The 19,284-nt window shown below is 30.3% G+C and overlaps 3 protein-coding genes across 3 annotated transcripts; 2 read left to right on the forward strand and 1 right to left on the reverse strand.

Moving 5' to 3' along the window:
* Positions 1-191: 191 nt before the first annotated feature.
* On the forward strand, positions 192-6,117 carry LOC106690538 (kynurenine aminotransferase; the record flags this gene model as incomplete). The annotated part of the gene is given in 7 exon segments (XM_067052515.1): positions 192-342; positions 456-692; positions 1,149-1,392; positions 2,142-2,308; positions 4,224-4,410; positions 4,577-4,740; positions 5,258-6,117. Coding segments are annotated over 7 exon segments (1,216 nt in total), but the record flags the coding sequence as incomplete, so codon positions are not given.
* Positions 6,118-7,485: 1,368 nt separating this feature from the next.
* LOC136797052 (histone-lysine N-methyltransferase SETMAR-like) lies at positions 7,486-8,154 on the reverse strand. The gene has a single exon (XM_067052513.1). The coding sequence runs from the start codon at positions 8,152-8,154 to the stop codon at positions 7,486-7,488; it is 669 nt and encodes a 222-aa protein (XP_066908614.1).
* A 4,248-nt stretch (positions 8,155-12,402) lies between these two features.
* LOC106690539 (kynurenine aminotransferase) lies at positions 12,403-19,218 on the forward strand. The gene is made up of 8 exons (XM_014435991.3): positions 12,403-12,845; positions 13,360-13,510; positions 13,626-13,862; positions 14,816-15,059; positions 15,766-15,932; positions 16,353-16,539; positions 16,733-16,896; positions 17,495-19,218. The coding sequence occupies exons 1-8, from the start codon at positions 12,781-12,783 to the stop codon at positions 17,558-17,560; spliced, it is 1,281 nt and encodes a 426-aa protein (XP_014291477.1). The 5' UTR covers positions 12,403-12,780; the 3' UTR covers positions 17,561-19,218.
* The last annotated feature ends 66 nt before the right edge of the window (positions 19,219-19,284 follow it).

The following is a 19,284-nucleotide window of genomic DNA, read 5'->3' on the forward strand; positions in this document are numbered from 1 at the left end:
TGTATCACACGTATTGAAACTACAGTTTATAAAGTAATATTGCATGTCAATTTAATTTACATTTTCCTTGTTAGGTTCACTTTGTATTGCATTAAATTTTTTTGTAGTAAAGTCTATAAGTTATAATAAAGATATATACATACATAGATATATACATACTCGTAGCTTATCATATTTTAATATTTTTACAGGGCAGAATTTATTCAACTAGCTCTAGAAACTAAACCTCTTAATTTAGGACAAGGTTTCCCAGATTTTGCTGCTCCAGAAATTGTTACACAAGCACTAAAGGATGTTGCTAATTCAGATAATGTTTTATTACATCAATATACAAGAGGCTATGTACGTCTGTATGTTGAGATGCTTTGCTTGTTGATATTGCTATTCTTTGCTTTTGAGCTTTGATGAATATTTTACTTTGATGGCTTTGTTTAAATAATTATGTTTTATTGTAGGGGCATCTTCGGTTGGTTAACGCATTGAGTAAACTCTACTCTCAGAAAGTTGATCGAGAATTAAATCCTATGACAAATTTTATTACAACTGCAGGAGCTTACGAAGCATTGTATTGTGCTATTCTTGGGCATGTAACAACATGTGATGAGGTTATTTTGATTGAACCATTTTTTGATTGTTATGAGCCAATGGTAGATGCAGCTGGTGGAAAATCAGTTTTTGTCCCTCTAAGACCTGTGAGTAATGAAACTACTTTACTTAAGAAAATAACTAACAAAACTTGTATAAGTCGTTGAATGCAAAAGTTCTGTAAGTCAAAATTATCAATATCTTAACTGAATCTTGAAGAAGCTGAAAATAATCTAGTTTAATGTTGTTTTAGAAATGGCTAAAAGTCAAAATGGTTATGTATTGTTAATAAAATCATAGCTACCCAATCCCCATCTCATTTTAGCAATATTATCTGAAAATAATTCTTTTTTAATATTTTGATCTGATTTATTCCTTTAAGACAACCAAATAATAAATATTTTGATGTAAGATATTACACGAGATAAAAATAACTTGTGTTGCTCGAAAGTAATTGTAATAATGGATGAATAATTATTAATCTTATATTTGTTGTAAAAGTGTTGACTTTTTTTCCTTCTTGTAATCCACCGACTTATCTCATTAATTTTTTTGTGACTCAGGCAAAAACAAGTGGCAAAGTTTTATCAAGTGATTGGAAATTAGACATTAATGAGCTAACTAGTTGTTTCACTGAGAAAACTAAAATGATCATTCTTAATACTCCACACAATCCATTAGGCAAAGTCTTCACACTCGAGGAACTGACTGTTATTGCTGATTTGTGTAAAAAGTTCAATGTCCTCTGTATATCTGATGAGGTTTATGAATGGATGGTATATGAGCCCTACAAGCATATTCGAATTGGTAAGATTTTATGAATTTAATCTGCTTCTAGAAAACAAGAGTATTATGAATACACCTATTTAGGTTTATAATTAACAGTATTTGTTTTATTTTAAGCAACCTTTTTTAACCGCCACCCCAACCATGGTCCTTCATTAATTGCGTATGGTTGACTAATAATCTCCTTATTTAAATAAATAATTAAATAGAGAATTTTAAAACAAAGACTGCATTGAACACATTTTTGAGATTAGTTATTACCAATTTTTCAAAACTTCTACATGAACAATTTTAAGTTGAAGAAAAGTTAAGGATTTAACATGTGTAGACATGGACAATCATTTACTTTTCTGTACCCTTGTAAAAAACTAATTTCAACTATGCCTCCTCTTCCCATAGATTTTATTCTTTAACGATAAATCATTAACACTGAAATATAGGTAATTACTTACCATATAAACTGATACAGAAAAAAAGATAATATATGCATAAGTAATTGACCATATAATTTAAAATTATAAAGAAAATGGTCAAGGTTGGAGTCAAAAACTATTTTTATTGTCTTTTGACCACAGCCCTGATCATCATCTTCCTAATTAGAAAAAAGATAGATTCTAGAAAAAGTAATTGTTAAAAAGGAAAATGACCCATGTGCTTGAAATTGAATTTTTTTAAAAATTGAAATTATGTCTAATCTAATTAACATGTTTGACAATGAAATAAAATAGCTTATCTTTTCTGCCACTGAATGTATTTTTATTATTTTTTAGCAACTCTCCCTGGAATGTGGGAGCGTACAATCACCATAGGCTCTGCTGGAAAAACTTTTAGTGTAACTGGATGGAAAACAGGGTGGGCATATGGCCCTGAAAACCTAATTAAAAATATGCAAGTTGTGCATCAAAATATTCTCAATTCAATCAACACTCCTGCTCAGGTAAATCACTGATGTCTGAACTTACTTTTTCAATAAGAAAACTTTTCTTTTAACTATTAATCTTATTGGAAAATATTAAATACAATTCAGCTACTTGTGTTAAATAAACAACAGTAATTCATGTACAATGGGTAATGCTTGTAATACAAATAAAAGACCAGAAAAACGGTTTTGCAAAAGAAAAAACAGTAGTAAAGCAGCTAAACTTAATTATTTATTTATTTCTCCACCCTCCCCAATCTCTTGGGCAATACTCTGGGAAGTTCTCTGTGAGGATATGAATTCCAATGGTTTTTATTATAACGGCTCTTCGAATCCTGGTCAGATCGTAACCACATGCTCAACAGTCCTCACAATGCCACTAGTGGGATATGTAGCTTGTCTCTAAAACTCGTATGTCATGTGGGGAATTATGAAAGCTAATTGTCTGGAAGAACCCATTTCGGATATAGTTGGGATTGTATTGTGGTCGTTTATCATCACTTTCATTCCCTAGAGCAGAAGTATTCTACCAGATTATCTGCTTCCATTTAGTCAAGGGTTTTCATCAATGCTGACTTGAATATTTTTCAAAAACCTATTAAGCCCTTGAAAATATTCCTCCCTATTGAAAAAGTACATGGCAAATTTTCCAAAGAAGAAAGGAGATTAATTCATCGACACCCCTAAACTAAATTCTTTCCTCACCTATGTAGGAAAAGAAGGATTTCAGAGATCTCAACTATGCCATTGGTATTGCCAATCTTTGATGATTGAATTAATGTTGGACCATATATGACCATGCTTTGCCTAAATTGCACTTGGGCCAAGTGTCGGCCGAGATATGGGTGTAGAAATTTCCTAGTGCAAATTATAGGAAGAATTCTAAAGGTGCGTCCACACTGCGCTATTTGCAGCCTGTTGGTCCAGGATGTGTATAAAGCCTGGACCAAGCTTTATACCCTGTCCACACTATGCGCTTTTTATCTCATGATTTATCTTCTGTCTCTACTTTGAGGCTTGTAATCACTGATTGAGTTCTGGCCAGTTTATTTTATTTATGTGCTGCGAACATTTAGTGAAATAGGTATGGCATATTGACTTATAATTAATTTTAGAAAAAAAAAGAAAGAAATAACTGAAGGTTGTGGGAATGAAATAATTTTAAAAATTGATGCAATGTGACCATCCATGCACTTCAGGAGGATAAAGATACTCATTTTAAAACATTTATTTGAATGACAGAAAAGAATAAAAGGCTATATCGAGTGAGGCAAATAATTTAAAATATTAATTTAATGAAGTATATGATTAAAAACTATTTCATGTAAATAATATCCTTTTTATTGGTTTATTATTTTTGCCTTCTTTGCGATAGAATTTTGAATTATTAGAGTTAAATTTAAATGTTCTTACTAACCTGGCCTCAATACACAACACTATCGTTTCTTTTAAAACTATAACATATTTATAAGTAAGGATGCACTGTCAGATTATGATAAAAATATGTAATATTATTTATTAATAGTTTGTGATTAGAAGAATTGAAAAGATTCTATATTCAATAGCCATTATTCTGTATGAGCATTTTTGATATATTTTTCATTCTCCTGTAACATCTCACATAATATGTAGTATCCTAGAGCTAATTTTTTTACTTTCCTGTTATTGATGTTTAACCTCTTCTTCTGTACCTTTCATAAAAATTAACTTATTAATTAGAGTACCCAATGGCTTAATAAGTTGTTGAAAGAGTCCCATAGTTGGCCTGGATCAGAACAATGTTGGTTCAATTCCCTCCACTGTCAATCAGTCTTAATTTCATGGCTGTCCTAAGAAATGAATCTTGACATTCTCACTCTGGAGCTGTATGAGACTTCAATGGAAGTCCTGGAGAAAAAACAGAAACTTATGAGCGTATGGTGTATTATTTTAGGAAGCTATAGCCATTGGCTTAGAACACGAAATCAGTAAGATGGGTTCCCCTGATTGTTATTTAGTGAGCCTCGCTCGAGAACTAAAAGAGAAAAGGGATTTTATGGCCAAATTTCTGACTGAAATTGGAATGGTTCCAATTATTCCTGAAGCTGGATATTTCATGGTTGTGGATTGGACACCATTAGGTAATGTATTAATTTTAATGTTATTTATTATTTTATGTTTTAAGGCTAAAAGAGATTAGTCCACTCTATCCTAGCGCACAAAAGTACAATTAATGTTGTGCTCAATATATAGCATATATTTTATTATTTCATAAATGTTTTACGACAGATTATTATTTTTTTCCAGCTAGCAAAGTAGGATTAGATCAAGAGAGTGACAGATACAAAGATTACCGTTTTGCTAAATGGACTTCAAGGAACTTGAAAGTACAGGGTATTCCTCCATCTGCTTTTTATAGCGTACCTCACAAGCACTTAGGAGAAAATTATATTCGTTACTGTTTCATTAAGGTACATTTTCATTTGATAATGGCTTTGATTTTAATATGTAGTTTTAATTCAGTTAATGTATTCACTATGGTTTTGGATAGTTTTATTTCACTCTAAGTTGACTAAATAGAATTAGTATAACTCAATTTCATTCATCCGATATTTTTGGAGGGCTTCTTGTATCTTCTAAATGTTTAATATGAATTTTTCTTTGAGTCAAATATTTGCATAGATAATATAGATGTGATTTACCATTAAACAGATTCCTCTAACAACTTTTTGTTTGAGAAAAGAAAATATTAGTGATAATAGATGGCAATTTGACTGATTTTCAAGTTGATAATATCTTTGTTTGTAAAAAATAGATTAATTTTTATTTTATTTGATGTTTCAATAATTTATCTCCATCTTAATAATAATATAACTAAAATGTTGAAATTAGCAGAGATAACAATAAATTTAGACTTCATAAGGTATAGCCTAGATGATCAATGCTATATTGTATTCACTTAGTTAATTTTTTTTTTATTTATTCCAGAAAGATGAAAATCTGCAGAAAGCTTCTGATATTCTGAAGACATGGGCAAATTCTTCAAAAGTATAATTCCATTAATTTTTTATTTAAATTAGTATTTATTTGACAATTTTATCAAATAGCCGCAATATTCATTTTAGTTTCTGGTTTTTAACCTTTAAAAACAAGTGTTCTCTACTGCTTATTCAGAAAAATGTATATAGAGGCAACATTTTGCATGTCATAACTTGACATCCATAGGTTATCCCATCCTATAGAGCAATAAAATAAGGCAAATCCTCACTAATCCGACAATTATGGAACCAGGGGCAGGTCAGACCAATAAAAAGGTTGTTTTATTTTTTCAAATATTTAAAAAATGTACATACTTACAATTCTTAAAAAACCTATTTATTTTAAGCATTTCAAGAAAGTAAAAAATTAATTTGAAAAAAAATCTTAGTTGAACCAAGTTTCAGATTTTTTTATTGTTCCTTCTACTGGTATTGTTTTAATTGAATTAATATTGGATTACCGAGAGAGTGAGACTAACAAAAGTCAGATTAGTGAGGTTATACAGAATCAATTAGATTAGTTAAGTTTGAGCAAACTCTTATTCTTGAAAAAAGTATGCTGAAATAAAATTATTTTTATCACTTATTACCTTATCTTCTTTTGAAACAATGTATTTTCATGTCTATGTTTATATCCTTGAATCATTAAAATTATTGAGGAAATGCTGTAACTGCAGCTATATGTGATGATAATTGTTAATAAATAAAGAAAATTTAAATAATAAAGAAAGGTTATCCAAATTATCATTTGGAAGTGTTAAAACTGTGATTAATTCTTTGTAAAAGAATAAAAAATTTATTTTTTTTTTAGATGATATTTGGTTTACTCAATCCTGTTTTTCCCAATGCTCCCCTTCAATATTAGGGGGGGAATAGAATGACTATTCTAAAGGAAAAAAATAATTGTTTCTTATTTAGATTCATATTATTATTATTAGGTCCATATTAACACAAATATCTCTTTCCATCTAATAAAATGTTGATTTTTTGGGATAACATTTATTCATATGAAGTAATGTAACAAATATAATATAATCTATCTAAAAAAATGTTGCTGTCTAAATTTATTAATTTTTTCAAATCTCAGAAAATACAAAGTTATTCTTATAAACAAAATTTTAATTCCCTGTTCATAAATGCTCAGACCCTAAATAGGAATAAATTCTTGGAATACGTTTTGTATTGCATCTCTGATTTTAATGTGTGGATTGAAAACTAGTGTTCCACTTGAATGAGTGGGGTTGGATGAACAAGGATTTCTGGTGCTATTGTGTATAATTCATAATGGTGTTTTTTTAACTTTGCTAATGAAGTGGGTTGTAAAGGGAGCTTAAGATGTTCTAGGTGTGAATCAGTGTGGCTGCCGCCTTGGAAAATTTATAACAGAACACATATTCTGGATCTGAGTTATATTTGAGAAATGTCATGAATGGAATATCATCTTTTTGTTGACTGTAAACAAGCCTATGATTGGGAAGGGAAAAACGTACTGTAGGGCAAATTAAAATTTGTAGGATGTTCACTTAACTTTGTCAGGCTTATCAAAATTAGTTGGACTCATTGGAGATAATACTCTTTATCTAATTTTCATTACTTTTTGTAGCTGTTTCAGTGTTTCAAGCTAGGTATATATTAGTTGGTACCCTCCTTTTAGGCCTGGGACAGACTTGTTTATGAGGGCCAGTTCATTTATATTTTGGAACTGAGTTCAAGTTTGTGAGCATTACTTGTTGTAGAAAATTGGCATTATTATTTGATTTGTAAATACCAGGTCATTCAAAAAGTCCTGTCGTTTTTTTGGGGGAAATTATAAATAAATAAATATTTTCAAATAATCACCTTTATTCATCAAAATATCCACCGTTACAGTCGGTAACCTTCTCCCAACGAGATGGTAAAGCCCAAATTCCTTCCTTAAAAAACTGTTGATTTTTCCTGCAAAAATAAATGGTCAGTTTGTGAATTAGGTTGTCACGGTCTTGAAAACATTTTTGTCTCAGATTGTTGTCGAGATCTCTGAATAGGGGATAATCAGTGGGTGACAGGTCAGGGGAATATGGTGGGTGAGGCAAAACTTCCCAGCCTATTTCTGTCAATTTTTCCCTGGTCAATTTGGCGGTGTGTGGTCGAGCGTTGTCTTGAAGAAGCAAAGGTCTTCTTCTGTTGACTAAGCAGGGATCAAAAGTCTTGTATATTGCAGTATACTTCTGCAGTGATGGTTTGCCCTTGATTCAGAATCTCAAAATGCACTATACCTTTGGCTGTCCAGAAAACAATGAGCAAAACTTTCTTTGGATGGAGATCTGGTTTTGGAAATTGTTTAGGTTTCTCATCTGCCGACAACCACTGATATGATCGTCTGAAGTTGTTGTACAACACCCATTTCTCATCACAGGTGATGATTCGATTCAAAAAGGGTTCGACTTTCAAGCGGGAAGTTAACGAAGATGCAGTTGTCAAGCGAACAAGCATATTGGCATCTGAAAGCTTATGAGGAATCCATTTATCCAGTTTTTTCACTTTTCCCAGTTCTTTAAGGTAATTCCAGGCAGTGGTGGCTGAGATATTAAGTTGAGAGGCTATCTCTGAACAACTTTGACGCGGATCCAACTCTACTACTCTTCGAACGTCCTCCTTATCAACTACAGTTGGTCGACCTGAGCGTGCCTCGTCTTCTAGTGTCTCGTCGCCTCCACGAAATTTTGAAAACCAAAATTGTGCCTTCCGCTCAGACAGCACATCTTCCCCAAACACGGAGCATATTTTTCTAGCAGTTTCGGCAGCTTTTGAGCCAAGTTTAAACTCATAGAGCAAAATCGACCGAATTTGAGTTTCAACTGGAATCATTTTAACTTGACAGTTGGATGGTGACTGCATTAAATTAATCCTCCTTAGCCTCCTATTCATAAAGTATAAACATTTGTGTTTACATGGATAAAAGTTGTATTGAACGGAATCAATTAGCAAACACTCTAGAATCAAAATAAACAACGAACAAACGAAAAACGACAGGACTTTTTGAATGCCCTGGTACTATTGCAAATAAAACAGCAGAGAGTAAAACTGCCTCTCTGGCATAGAGGAGGCAATCCTTTGTTTGCCTCAGTCGGGTGTGGCGTCTATTAACGGAAATATACCCTTTGTCTTTATTTATAAAACCCTCCCTGAATTTGTCAACATTACTTCCATTTAATTTAATCCTCAACATTACTTCCATTTATGTTAATCCTCAACATTACTTCCATTTATGTTAATCCTCAACATTACTTCCATTTATGTTTATACATTTTGTAGGCTGCAACAAACTTGATACATAAGAATTTAAGAAAATTAATAAACACTTTATCGCTGATCAATTTCTCTGATGGAGGTGTTGGAGAATATTTTGATTAACTTTCATCCTGCTAAACTTTGATAAGTCCTATCATTATCCATCTTCAATACAAAATTGTAGAAGTTGATAAAACTATTATATCGGTCTACATGAGTTTTGTGTCAGTTCTAGAAATTAGTGTACTTTTTTTAACCATAGCAAAGTAAATTAAATAAAACACAAAATAATTTCCAATCTGGAAAACTGGTGTTTCATTTCTGTAAATATTTATCCTTTTACCTTTGATTTGCTGATATGGATAAGGATTTTAAGTAAAATAAATAAATATTTTATTTCAAAGAATTTTTATTTTATTTAAATAAATATTTTAGTTGTCACTAATTATTTTAAACATTTTTTTTATTCCAGGATGAAAAGTTGTATATGTTCTGACATCATGAGTAAATGGATGAAAATGAACATGTTTATTAACTATTTCACTTATATAAATAATTATTACACAATTGTTTTCATAATTTATTTATATATTTTTTAACATACGAGTAGTTTAATTTTAATAATTAAATGTAGTTAGTAAAATAAGTTCAGGGTGTCTTTCTTGGTAAGTGTAACAGTTTTGAGTGTGTAGGGATACTATCTGGTTTCATGTGTATCTGCATAATGCATAATCCATGACGTAATCCAATACAAGACATGTTTAGGATAAGTTCAGGAAGGAAGGGAGTGAAGCAGAATCGAGACAGAATACTGGTAGTGTCCAGTGTTGGATGAAGTCTGACTACTATCAGCAGTCCATTAAGGATGAGACTTAAGGCACCATGAGACTGGTTACCAGGAACAAAGGAGTTAGCCTGGATTCTTCAGGATACTAAGGGAGGTCACTAAAAAAATCACAATTTGTAATAAAAAAAAGTTTTGCTATTGAAAATCTTTAAAAGAGCCTACCGAATATAACATAAAAGTTTGAAATCACGAAAAAAAAAATTTAATTTAAAATTGAATTCAGACTAAAATAATACTCAAAACAATTGATGAAAAAGTAATTATTTGTACCCAAATAATTGATTTCATCATTAGATGAAATGAAATCTTCAGCTATGTGAATTTGATAAGAGTAATTAGGTATGAAGGGAGGTAAAAATGGGGTGTTCACTTAAGAAGAGATGAAAAATATGTTTAGGATGCATTAGAAACTAACAAAACGTGAGTAGTGGAGCTTGATCCCCAATGTTTTATTTTTTCCTCATTTTGGTTTGGAAAAAAAGAATGATGAATTATATAATCGTCCCATTATTGCTGGAAATCGCGAAGGAAACAGAGATCCGCGAAAGGCACTTTTCTAACAATAAATCAATTCAAATACAAATTTTCAACCCTCTAACTAAAGTTGGAAGTGTTGCACGGGTACGGCTTAAGAGACCTTAAACCCTGATTGATAGCAACACCAAGTGGAGTGGACCCGAAACCAGACCACTTCAACAACTGAACAATGGAAGGATTGTGTGATTTCAGATAAAACCAGTATATGTTTGGACATTGGTGGACTAGCTGTACCGACCTCAACGTTTTTCAGGATTTAGTTCTACTACTGGTTCAAGAGAAAATTTCATTTATTGAAGATAATACTCGTCCATATTAGGCCGCAGAAAAGATAACTTTTTATAAACAACAGCGTAGATATTTCATGGACCAGCCTTTTATCTTCCCAGTCTTGAGTCCTACAAAGAATTACATAAAGACAGATTAGAGCTTGTAATAAATCTCCTTTAATAATTTTCAAGAGCTACCTCAGACCATTATCGAAGAACGGTTTAACATGTTTGATTCGTGATTGACGGCGTCATTCCCAATGTTATTGAGTACAAGCTGATATTCTGGTAAATAGAGGGAGGTCCTTCACTTTATCAATAGGCCCAAGGAGTTGATAGTTATTACGACTGATTTCGATTACAAATTTCAGAAGCTGCAAAATATTTGTTATCATATATTTGAACAAAACAAAAAAATTTTAAATTATGTCAATTCTATTTTTTATTATACTTTTCGTGATGTACAACTTGAAATGTTGAGTAGTATATCATATAAATATAAACTAAATCATAGCCACATCTGCATTTTTTACTGTTTTACGTAATTTGTACTAATGTGCAAGGAATATATATGTGTGTGTGTGTATATATATATATATAGAGAGAGAGAGAGAGAGAGAGAGAGACTAATTTCTTTGAATACACTAATTTATGGAAGTGAACTTCTGATTTGAACAATTATTTGTACATTAGATCATTGATTCCCAGCTTGTAGGCTGCGAGAGGGGCCGGTGATATAATTTGTGGATATATTGTTCTAACTGTTTTATTAATTACCTTTCCTAATGTCTGAGTAGAAATTGAAAACATTTAACAGTTAAATGCTCTAAGAAAGTGTTCCATGACTCACTTTTAAACAATCTAATTTTCTTATTGTTAGATTAATAATAGTTGGCCGTAAGTAACAGACTAGGAAGATAGTTCGGGTGAGGGTTACTCTGACATTTCCAGCATAGAACCCTGATGAAGCCCTGCAATGTGGAGCGAAACGTTGGTTACCAATAGAATGTTTTTTATGATTTTGTTCCTTTATTGAAGGCCATCCAGACTGTCTTCCTACAATCCAATTTTCCTGATTCTGAAGTAAATTCCTGAGGACCTGCCACTTGCCTTACATACTTAAATTTCTGGTTTAGTGATACACTATATACGTGTTGAAAAGCACTGGGTTAGATAGCCGATTAACTGAGGAAGACTTTAGGCTTTTGAACCAAGCTACGAATCATATCAAAAGAGTAGAAACTATATAAGTGTTGGGTTATAAGTACCTAACGAGTTAAGGCACCAACTTCGACTGCCTCGTAGCTGCCAGTTCAAAACCGGCTAGGAGTCGACTTAAATTTCGGTGGAAAACTTGACTCCCACCATGGTTAGAATAGGGTGGTGCCCTGTAGAATATAGAAGCAAAAAAATATTTGAAATATTTTACGTATGCATATTTCATAGGAAAATTAGTTTACTTAGTTCTTTAAAATATAAATAATTATTTAAATCAAGGTTTACAAACTTAAACTAAAAATAACACCATACTATACCACTTTACTACATAAAAACATAATTAGAACGGGGACCCACCCATTTAAGTGTTAAAATGAAATCTCTAATTGGAACGAAATCTCTTGCAATTTCGTTCTGTTCTAAAACCGTTGCATTCAGAATAAGATTTCCCGTACTCTCATTCCTTTTCGATAGTCGAACCAGTTCTCAAACTGTTTCGCCTGGAATGGGCGGTCTTTACAAATACATAATCTCAATCAACAGGTTGTTCAGAAAAAGGGACTAATGTTTTCCTGTTATTCAAGCATAAATAAGAAAAATCTAATAAAATAATTGTTAAATAATAGTTGTATTAATAACAGCTATGAACTTTTAACTCAAGCACTAGAATATATTTCTAAAAATCTGTTTATCGTTGACCCTAGATTCGTTAAGCGCACCCCCTCCGATCATCTTTTCCATACATAGAATATATTTTACACATTATTCCAAACCTATATTTATTCTTGATTATATTAATTTAATAGCGTTGGTTTTGTTGCCATAACTCAAGGTCAGAAATATTCAATATTAATTTAATAAAATTCTAAACTTGATAATATAAACAGAAAAGTAATCACGTTGTGGTTACGATTTAACTTCGTATCAAGTGACACTTCATACTTGGTTTAAGAGAACTTTTGAATACATTTAATGAAAGGTTTTTGATAAGTAATGTGTTTGTTTTTTTATAAACCGATTGTGGTATAAATATGAAATTATGCCCTTTGTTTCGTACTATTTAAAAATTATACACAATAAAGGGTTGTATTTTTCCAATCAGGGTGTTTTTAATGCAACCTTCCTGTCATGAAACTGACAGATTAAAAAAAAAAATTGATAAGTTCATGATGACAGTAAATATGTATACAGTCTCTTTATTTTTTTTTTGCTGATATGTTATCAGTAACTGATAAGGATTTTAGTCTCAGTGCTGTTTTAGATGTTTAGTTGAAACCTTTTATTTCAAAGGGATTATTTAACAATTGCTCAGTTTCAAAGCAAATACCAACAATGTCTTCTCTTGGGACCAAGTTTAACTTACCTGACAAATATAAGGGATCATTGATAACTGTATGGTAAGTTGTATTCCTACAAATATATTTTAAAAATCAAATTTAATGGTATTCATATTCAATATTGCTTTAATTATAGAGCAGAAATGGTTGGTAATAGACAAATAATATAAATGCGTTGCAAGTTAATTATTTTTATAATGTGTACCTTAAACAAATACTGTCATTAGAATATTGTTAAATTTTCTTTAGTTTTATTGTTTGACTACACAACAAACGCCATAGATTTAATCAGCACAATTATGTGTTGAATTAGTTTATATTATATAAAGGTTTGGAGTGTATATAAGCATGAAAAATATATTATACTATTATACTTAACTTTTATGTAATGTATAACTATTACATATTTTTAAATGAAAGGTAAGGCCTACATTCTTAAAACTATGTATATATATTTATGTTTTTCCTTCATTAATTTTGCATTTTATAATATGATAGTATTTTATTAAATTTGTTGTTGATGACATGAATAAATAAAAATATTTATCAAGTGATATTTTAATTATTTTTACAGGGGTGAATTCATCCAACTAGCTCTAGAAACTAAACCTCTTAATTTAGGACAAGGTTTCCCAGATTTTGCTGCTCCAGAAATTGTTACAAAAGCCTTAAGAGATGTTGCTAATTCAGATAATGTTCTATTACATCAATATACACGAGGCTATGTACGTCTGTATGTTGAGATATACTTTATTTTGCCTTTCGAACTAAGATACTTAATTTTGAGCCTTGACCAGCATTTTATGAAAGGCGTTATTTGAATCAATATGCTTATTGTAGGGACATCTTCGGTTAGTAAACGCATTGAGTAAACTTTACTCTCAGAAAGTTGGTCGAGAATTAAATCCTATGACAAATTTTATTACAACTGCAGGTGCTTATGAAGCGTTGTATTGTGCTACTCTTGGGCATGTAACAACAGGTGATGAGGTTATTTTGATTGAACCATTTTATGATTGCTATGAGCCTATGGTAGATGCAGCTGGTGCGAAATCCGTTTTTATACCTCTAAAACCCGTAAGTAATGAAAATGTTTTTGTTCAGTAATCAACTAAGAATAACACTTAAGTATGCTGTTAGTGATAGCTGTGTGTAAAATGCTGAAAAAAGGAAAATTAGCTACTTCCCATGACTTATTTAAGAAATAAATGTATCAATTTTATCTGAAGTTATTCCTTCTGATTTCCATATAAAAATGAAGAAAAATAAATAAACTTCATAAGTTATACACTTGCCATTATTTCCCGGCAATGATGTACTGTTTATTTTCTTTCCTTTTATGGAAGTGGTAAGATTTTGACTTTCATAAGGCATTATTTTGTTATAAGCATCCTGCTGGGCTAAAGGTATCCCACTTCTAAAAAAATGTTTAGTGTTTATGAAATCATGAATTATTGCTTATTTTTTTTTTATCAGCCTCTTAATAAAATTCTCAGATTTTCCACTTCTAGAAAAACTTCCTAGTTCCTTTATATGCTTATAATTCCATGTTAATTAAGTTGAGGTCTCATGATTTCATGAGAAAAAGGGGGGGGGGAAACCTTGCATTATTACCTGCCTTAAAGCCTCCTTGATAGTTGTAATGAAGAAAATAAATTTTGTCTAGAGTACTCTGCTACAATTGCTCTTGATGTCTAAAATTAGCTCTTTGAAAAGCTAATTTACCCTTTTTTTTTATTGTTTAATATTATATTCTGTCATATTTTTACTTGTAATAGTAATAAGGATGATAGAGCTCATAGTGCGGAATTGGATCATGGTCTTTTTGAACTTTTTTGTCACATATAATGCATAAAATCAACTGGCCTATGATCTGCGAAACCTAATATATCCTGTGAATAACTTATGTTACTCAATATTAACTGTATCACTGAATTATTATTAGTTATATATTTGTTAAAAAAGAACAGTTTTTTTATAACTTCTCGTAATCAACAGATCAACTGTTATTTGTTTTTTTGGTAATTCAGACAAAAACAAGTGGCAGAATTTCATCAAGTGATTGGAAACTAGACATTAATGAGCTAACTAGTTGTTTCACTGAGAAAACTAAGGCGATCATTCTTAATACTCCTCACAATCCACTAGGCAAAGTCTTCACACTCGAGGAACTGACTGTTATTGCTGATTTATGTAAAAAGTTCAATGTTCTCTGTATAGCTGATGAAGTTTATGAATGGATGGTATATGAGCCCTACCAGCATATACGAATTGGTAAGATTTTATGAATTGAATTTACCTCTACAAAACAAGAGTTATACGAGATATAGCAATGACTGGGTCATTTAATGAATTATATTTATTAAACTATTTTTTATAAAATACATTTAACTCCTCCTACACCTCTCACAAAATAAACACTCAACAAATATAAATTATTTTTTTAAAAAAATTAGTGTCTTATTAATTAAGGTTCATTCTTATATTTAAACTGCACAAGCGACTTAAAATAGGTGATAATGTGAAATGTAGAAGTTTAATGAGTAAATTGTTTGTATTAAATCAAGTAATTAAATTCATTAAATTAAAGCCATAAAGGTAAATGTGCAGGCTAATTTCTGTGCAAAAGAGACCCTCTTCAATTGAGGTGCAGAGAAAGCTCTATAGAAGCCTGAAAGACCACTAGATTCCTTATTTTAGCCCCTGGCCTGGCCTCTATGAGAAGAATGTTGAAGAAGAGAAATTATATTTACACAGTCAAGACTTATTCTAATTATCTAATTTAAGAAATTATAATTCTGGAAAATTTAGAGAAAATCTCATCAAATAATTAAAATTTATTTAAAAAGTTAATAACACTATTAACACTGGACATTTTTCCTAAGCTTACTATAACAATGTTAAATCTAATTAAATTATGTAACAAAAAAAATAATATCTTCTTTTCATCATTAAATGAATTTCTATTGTTTTTTTTAAGCAACTCTCCCTGGAATGTGGGAGCGTACAATCACCATAGGCTCTGCTGGAAAAACGTTTAGTGTAACTGGATGGAAAATAGGGTGGGCATATGGCCCTGAAAACCTAATTAAAAATATGCAAGTTGTGCATCAAAACATTCTCAATTCAGTAAACACTCCTGCTCAGGTAAGGCACTAATGTTTGGACTTGCTTAATCTATAAGAAAACTTAACATTTGACTTTTTATTCAAATATATCAAATAAAATCAGCTACATGAGTTGAATAGTGGATAATAATCTCTATTAATAATTCTCTTGGAAGGATTGGATAATTTGAATGGCCATTATTAGTTGTACCATTTCTAAAATACTTCCGATGCACATGTGACATCTCTATCTCTCTCACTAACTCATTTCTTATATTGAAGTAATGAGTTAGCGAGCATTTACTTTTAATGAAATAATTAAAGGCAAGATAGAACACAACAAATATAATGCACATGTTTTTACTTTTACTTTTGCTTTTATTAATTTTAAAATTACACTTCCTGAATCTTTCATAAAAATTAACCTATTAGCAAAGAGTATAATTTATTGTTGTTTCAGGAAGCTGTTGCCATTGGTTTAGAACACGAGATCAGTAGAATGGGCTCCTCTGACTGTTACTTAGTGAGCCTCGCTCGAGAACTGAAAGATAAAAGGGATTTTATGGTTAAAGTTTTAACTGAAGTCGGAATGCTGCCAATTATTCCGCAAGGTGGATATTTCATGGTTGCTGATTGGACACCATTAGGTAATGCAGCAGTTTTTATATTACTTATTATTTTATATAATATCTTAATAGGTGAAAAGAGATTAGTAACTGGTTTACCTTGCTGTAGTACATAGCCTAGCCATATAATGGATCATATACCAAATAAACTACACATATATAGTAATAATTTTTGAGCATTAGTTTTACAATATTCTTTTACTATTTTTTCCAGCAAGTAAAGTAGAATTAGATCGAGAGAGTGACAGATACAAAGATTACCGTTTTGCTAAATGGACTTCAAGGAACTTAAAATTACAGGGTATTCCTCCATCTGCCTTTTATAGCGTACCTCACAAGCACTTAGGAGAAAATTATATTCGTTACTGTTTCATCAAGGTAAATTTAAATTTAATAATGGACTTTGATTTCATTGAAAAACTAATTTAGTTAATTCAATTTTAGTTTTAACTCACACAGTCTAGCTCAAGAATCAAAATAGGTAACACACTAAATAGGAAAACATAGTTTTGACAACGCACCAGATTTTTAATTTTTCAATGATTCCAATATATTTTAACTTTATTATGAATTAATTATTAAAATAAAATATCTCAAAATTGGGAAATGACCAGCGATGCCTCATATGCTGAAAATCAATTGAAATCTGTGGAATTTATTCAATAAGATAAATTTATTCGGAAATTATATCCTATGAAGAATTGATATTTAAATTTTGAAGAAATTAACAACTCCAGAACAGTGTCATCAAACTAATAATTAGATAAAGAATGATAGAACCACTCATGTCTCTGATTTGAGTTGTTTAAAAAAATGAACAATTGTGTGATATTGAAGAAGGAATATACTAACATGCATTGTTTTTATCAGATTATGAGTCTACGTTTAGGGAAATGTTGACAATAAAAAAAAGTATTTTTGTAAAAAGTTAACTTATGTGGTTTTTCAATGACCAATTTTATTTTTTTTATTTCAGAAAAATGAAAACCTGCAGAAAGCTGCTGATATTCTGAAGACATGGGCAAATGGATCAAAACTATGAGTCTATTAACTTTTAATTTAAATTAATATTTATTTTACAATTGAGGTTTCTACTGCAATTAAGAGGTAGAATTTCAATATATTCTAAAAATATTGGTAAATTACAAAAAAAGTTTTTTAAATCAATATATTAAGCATTGAAAATGGAAATTGCTTTCCTACCTTCAGAGTGGAGGGAGAAAGCTTAAATGATCAGTAACTAAATGTTTAAAACTTTATCAGATAATATTCATACTAAAGACTGCAGCTAGATTTTTTTTAATGTATACAACTTTTTATACATAATAATTCATACAAAAAAATCTCACAGCTCATTATACCAACATAATTAGTAAAATAAACATTAATTAATTAGTGGTCGTGGAGTTATTGCTGAAATAAAAATATTTTTTGCCCTTATTAAGGCTAGAAGTTATGTCTGAAACGTTGGCACTAATTAATAAGTTTTTTAACTTATTGGTGTTATATTCTGACCGCACCCTCCAACCATCTTCTCCTCATATACATTATCCACAGTCAAAACTATCTTCTCATCATTAAAAATATGTATTGTAAGAGTATCAAAGTACAGGGCTATTAGAGTAGACAAATCACAGTACAGTTAGAAATGGGAAACATTAAATACTGCTGAGGAATTTGCATATAAAAAAGTAATAATTATTAACAGCATTATACCAAATGGGTAACATTTTAAATAAATAACCTTATTACAGAATATGGCAAGAATGTGTAGTTAGTGAAATTCAGATTGTCAGCGAATTGATAAGTGTACTAACATGAGGTAATTAAATTACAGATATTTTTGTGTTTTTTTGGCTTTTTCTAGATTATAATATGAAAACCTCTGATCACAATTTTAGATATGTAAAGTTTTTATGTAATATTATATTTTTCATAAGATGTACATTATAATTTAAAAAAAAAATTAAAGTGATGCATTATTTTTTTTTAAAGAAGGATGTAATATAGAAATATGGTTTATATAAAAAAAAATTAAGATTGTTGACAATGTTTAAATTTATGCTTCTAAGAGTGGGGTTTGAAAGTGGACAGAGGAGCATCTAATTAATGTAAGTTGTGAGGTTTTTTTTTTTTTTTTCCTAGGAACTATTATATATAAGAATTTATAAACCTTAGAAAATAGTATTTTTTTGAAGTAAACAATTTATTTGTTTTGTTTTTTTTACTAAAAATCCAGTCTAGATGGAAAATGGAGCTACCTCCACATTACTGCAGACCCTTAATTTCTTAAACATCTGCAACATTTATTTTAATTAAAAGTTAATAACTTTCAAGACAACAAACAAAACAAATTTAGCTTTGCATTATTTCAAACTTAATTCCTTATTTCGCATAGTTGAAATGGGACCCTCAATAGTCGATAATCTAATAACTTGTTGGTCCCATAAGATTATCAAATGAAGATTGGGGGACCTTGTGATAAAGCAATGTATTTTCATACTTATGATCATATTCTTTAATTGTTAAGATAATTTTGTTAATGGTATAATTGCATCTGTAATTTATTTATTTATGCATTTTAATTGTATCTGATGACAAATGTTAATAAATTAAGAAAGTATAAATTATTAAAAAAGTTTATACAAATAAGGCAGTGTTCAACCTGTGATTAATTCTTTGTAAAAGAATAAAAGGTTTATTTTTTTGTAACTTAATCCATCATATTCCTTCCAATATTCTTTTTTAATATCCAAAGTATATATA

This window comes from Halyomorpha halys, unplaced genomic scaffold, assembly GCF_000696795.3.
Source record: "Halyomorpha halys isolate HHAL.00 unplaced genomic scaffold, Hhal_1.1 Scaffold1752.1, whole genome shotgun sequence".
Taxonomy (NCBI): Eukaryota; Metazoa; Arthropoda; class Insecta; order Hemiptera; family Pentatomidae; genus Halyomorpha; species Halyomorpha halys.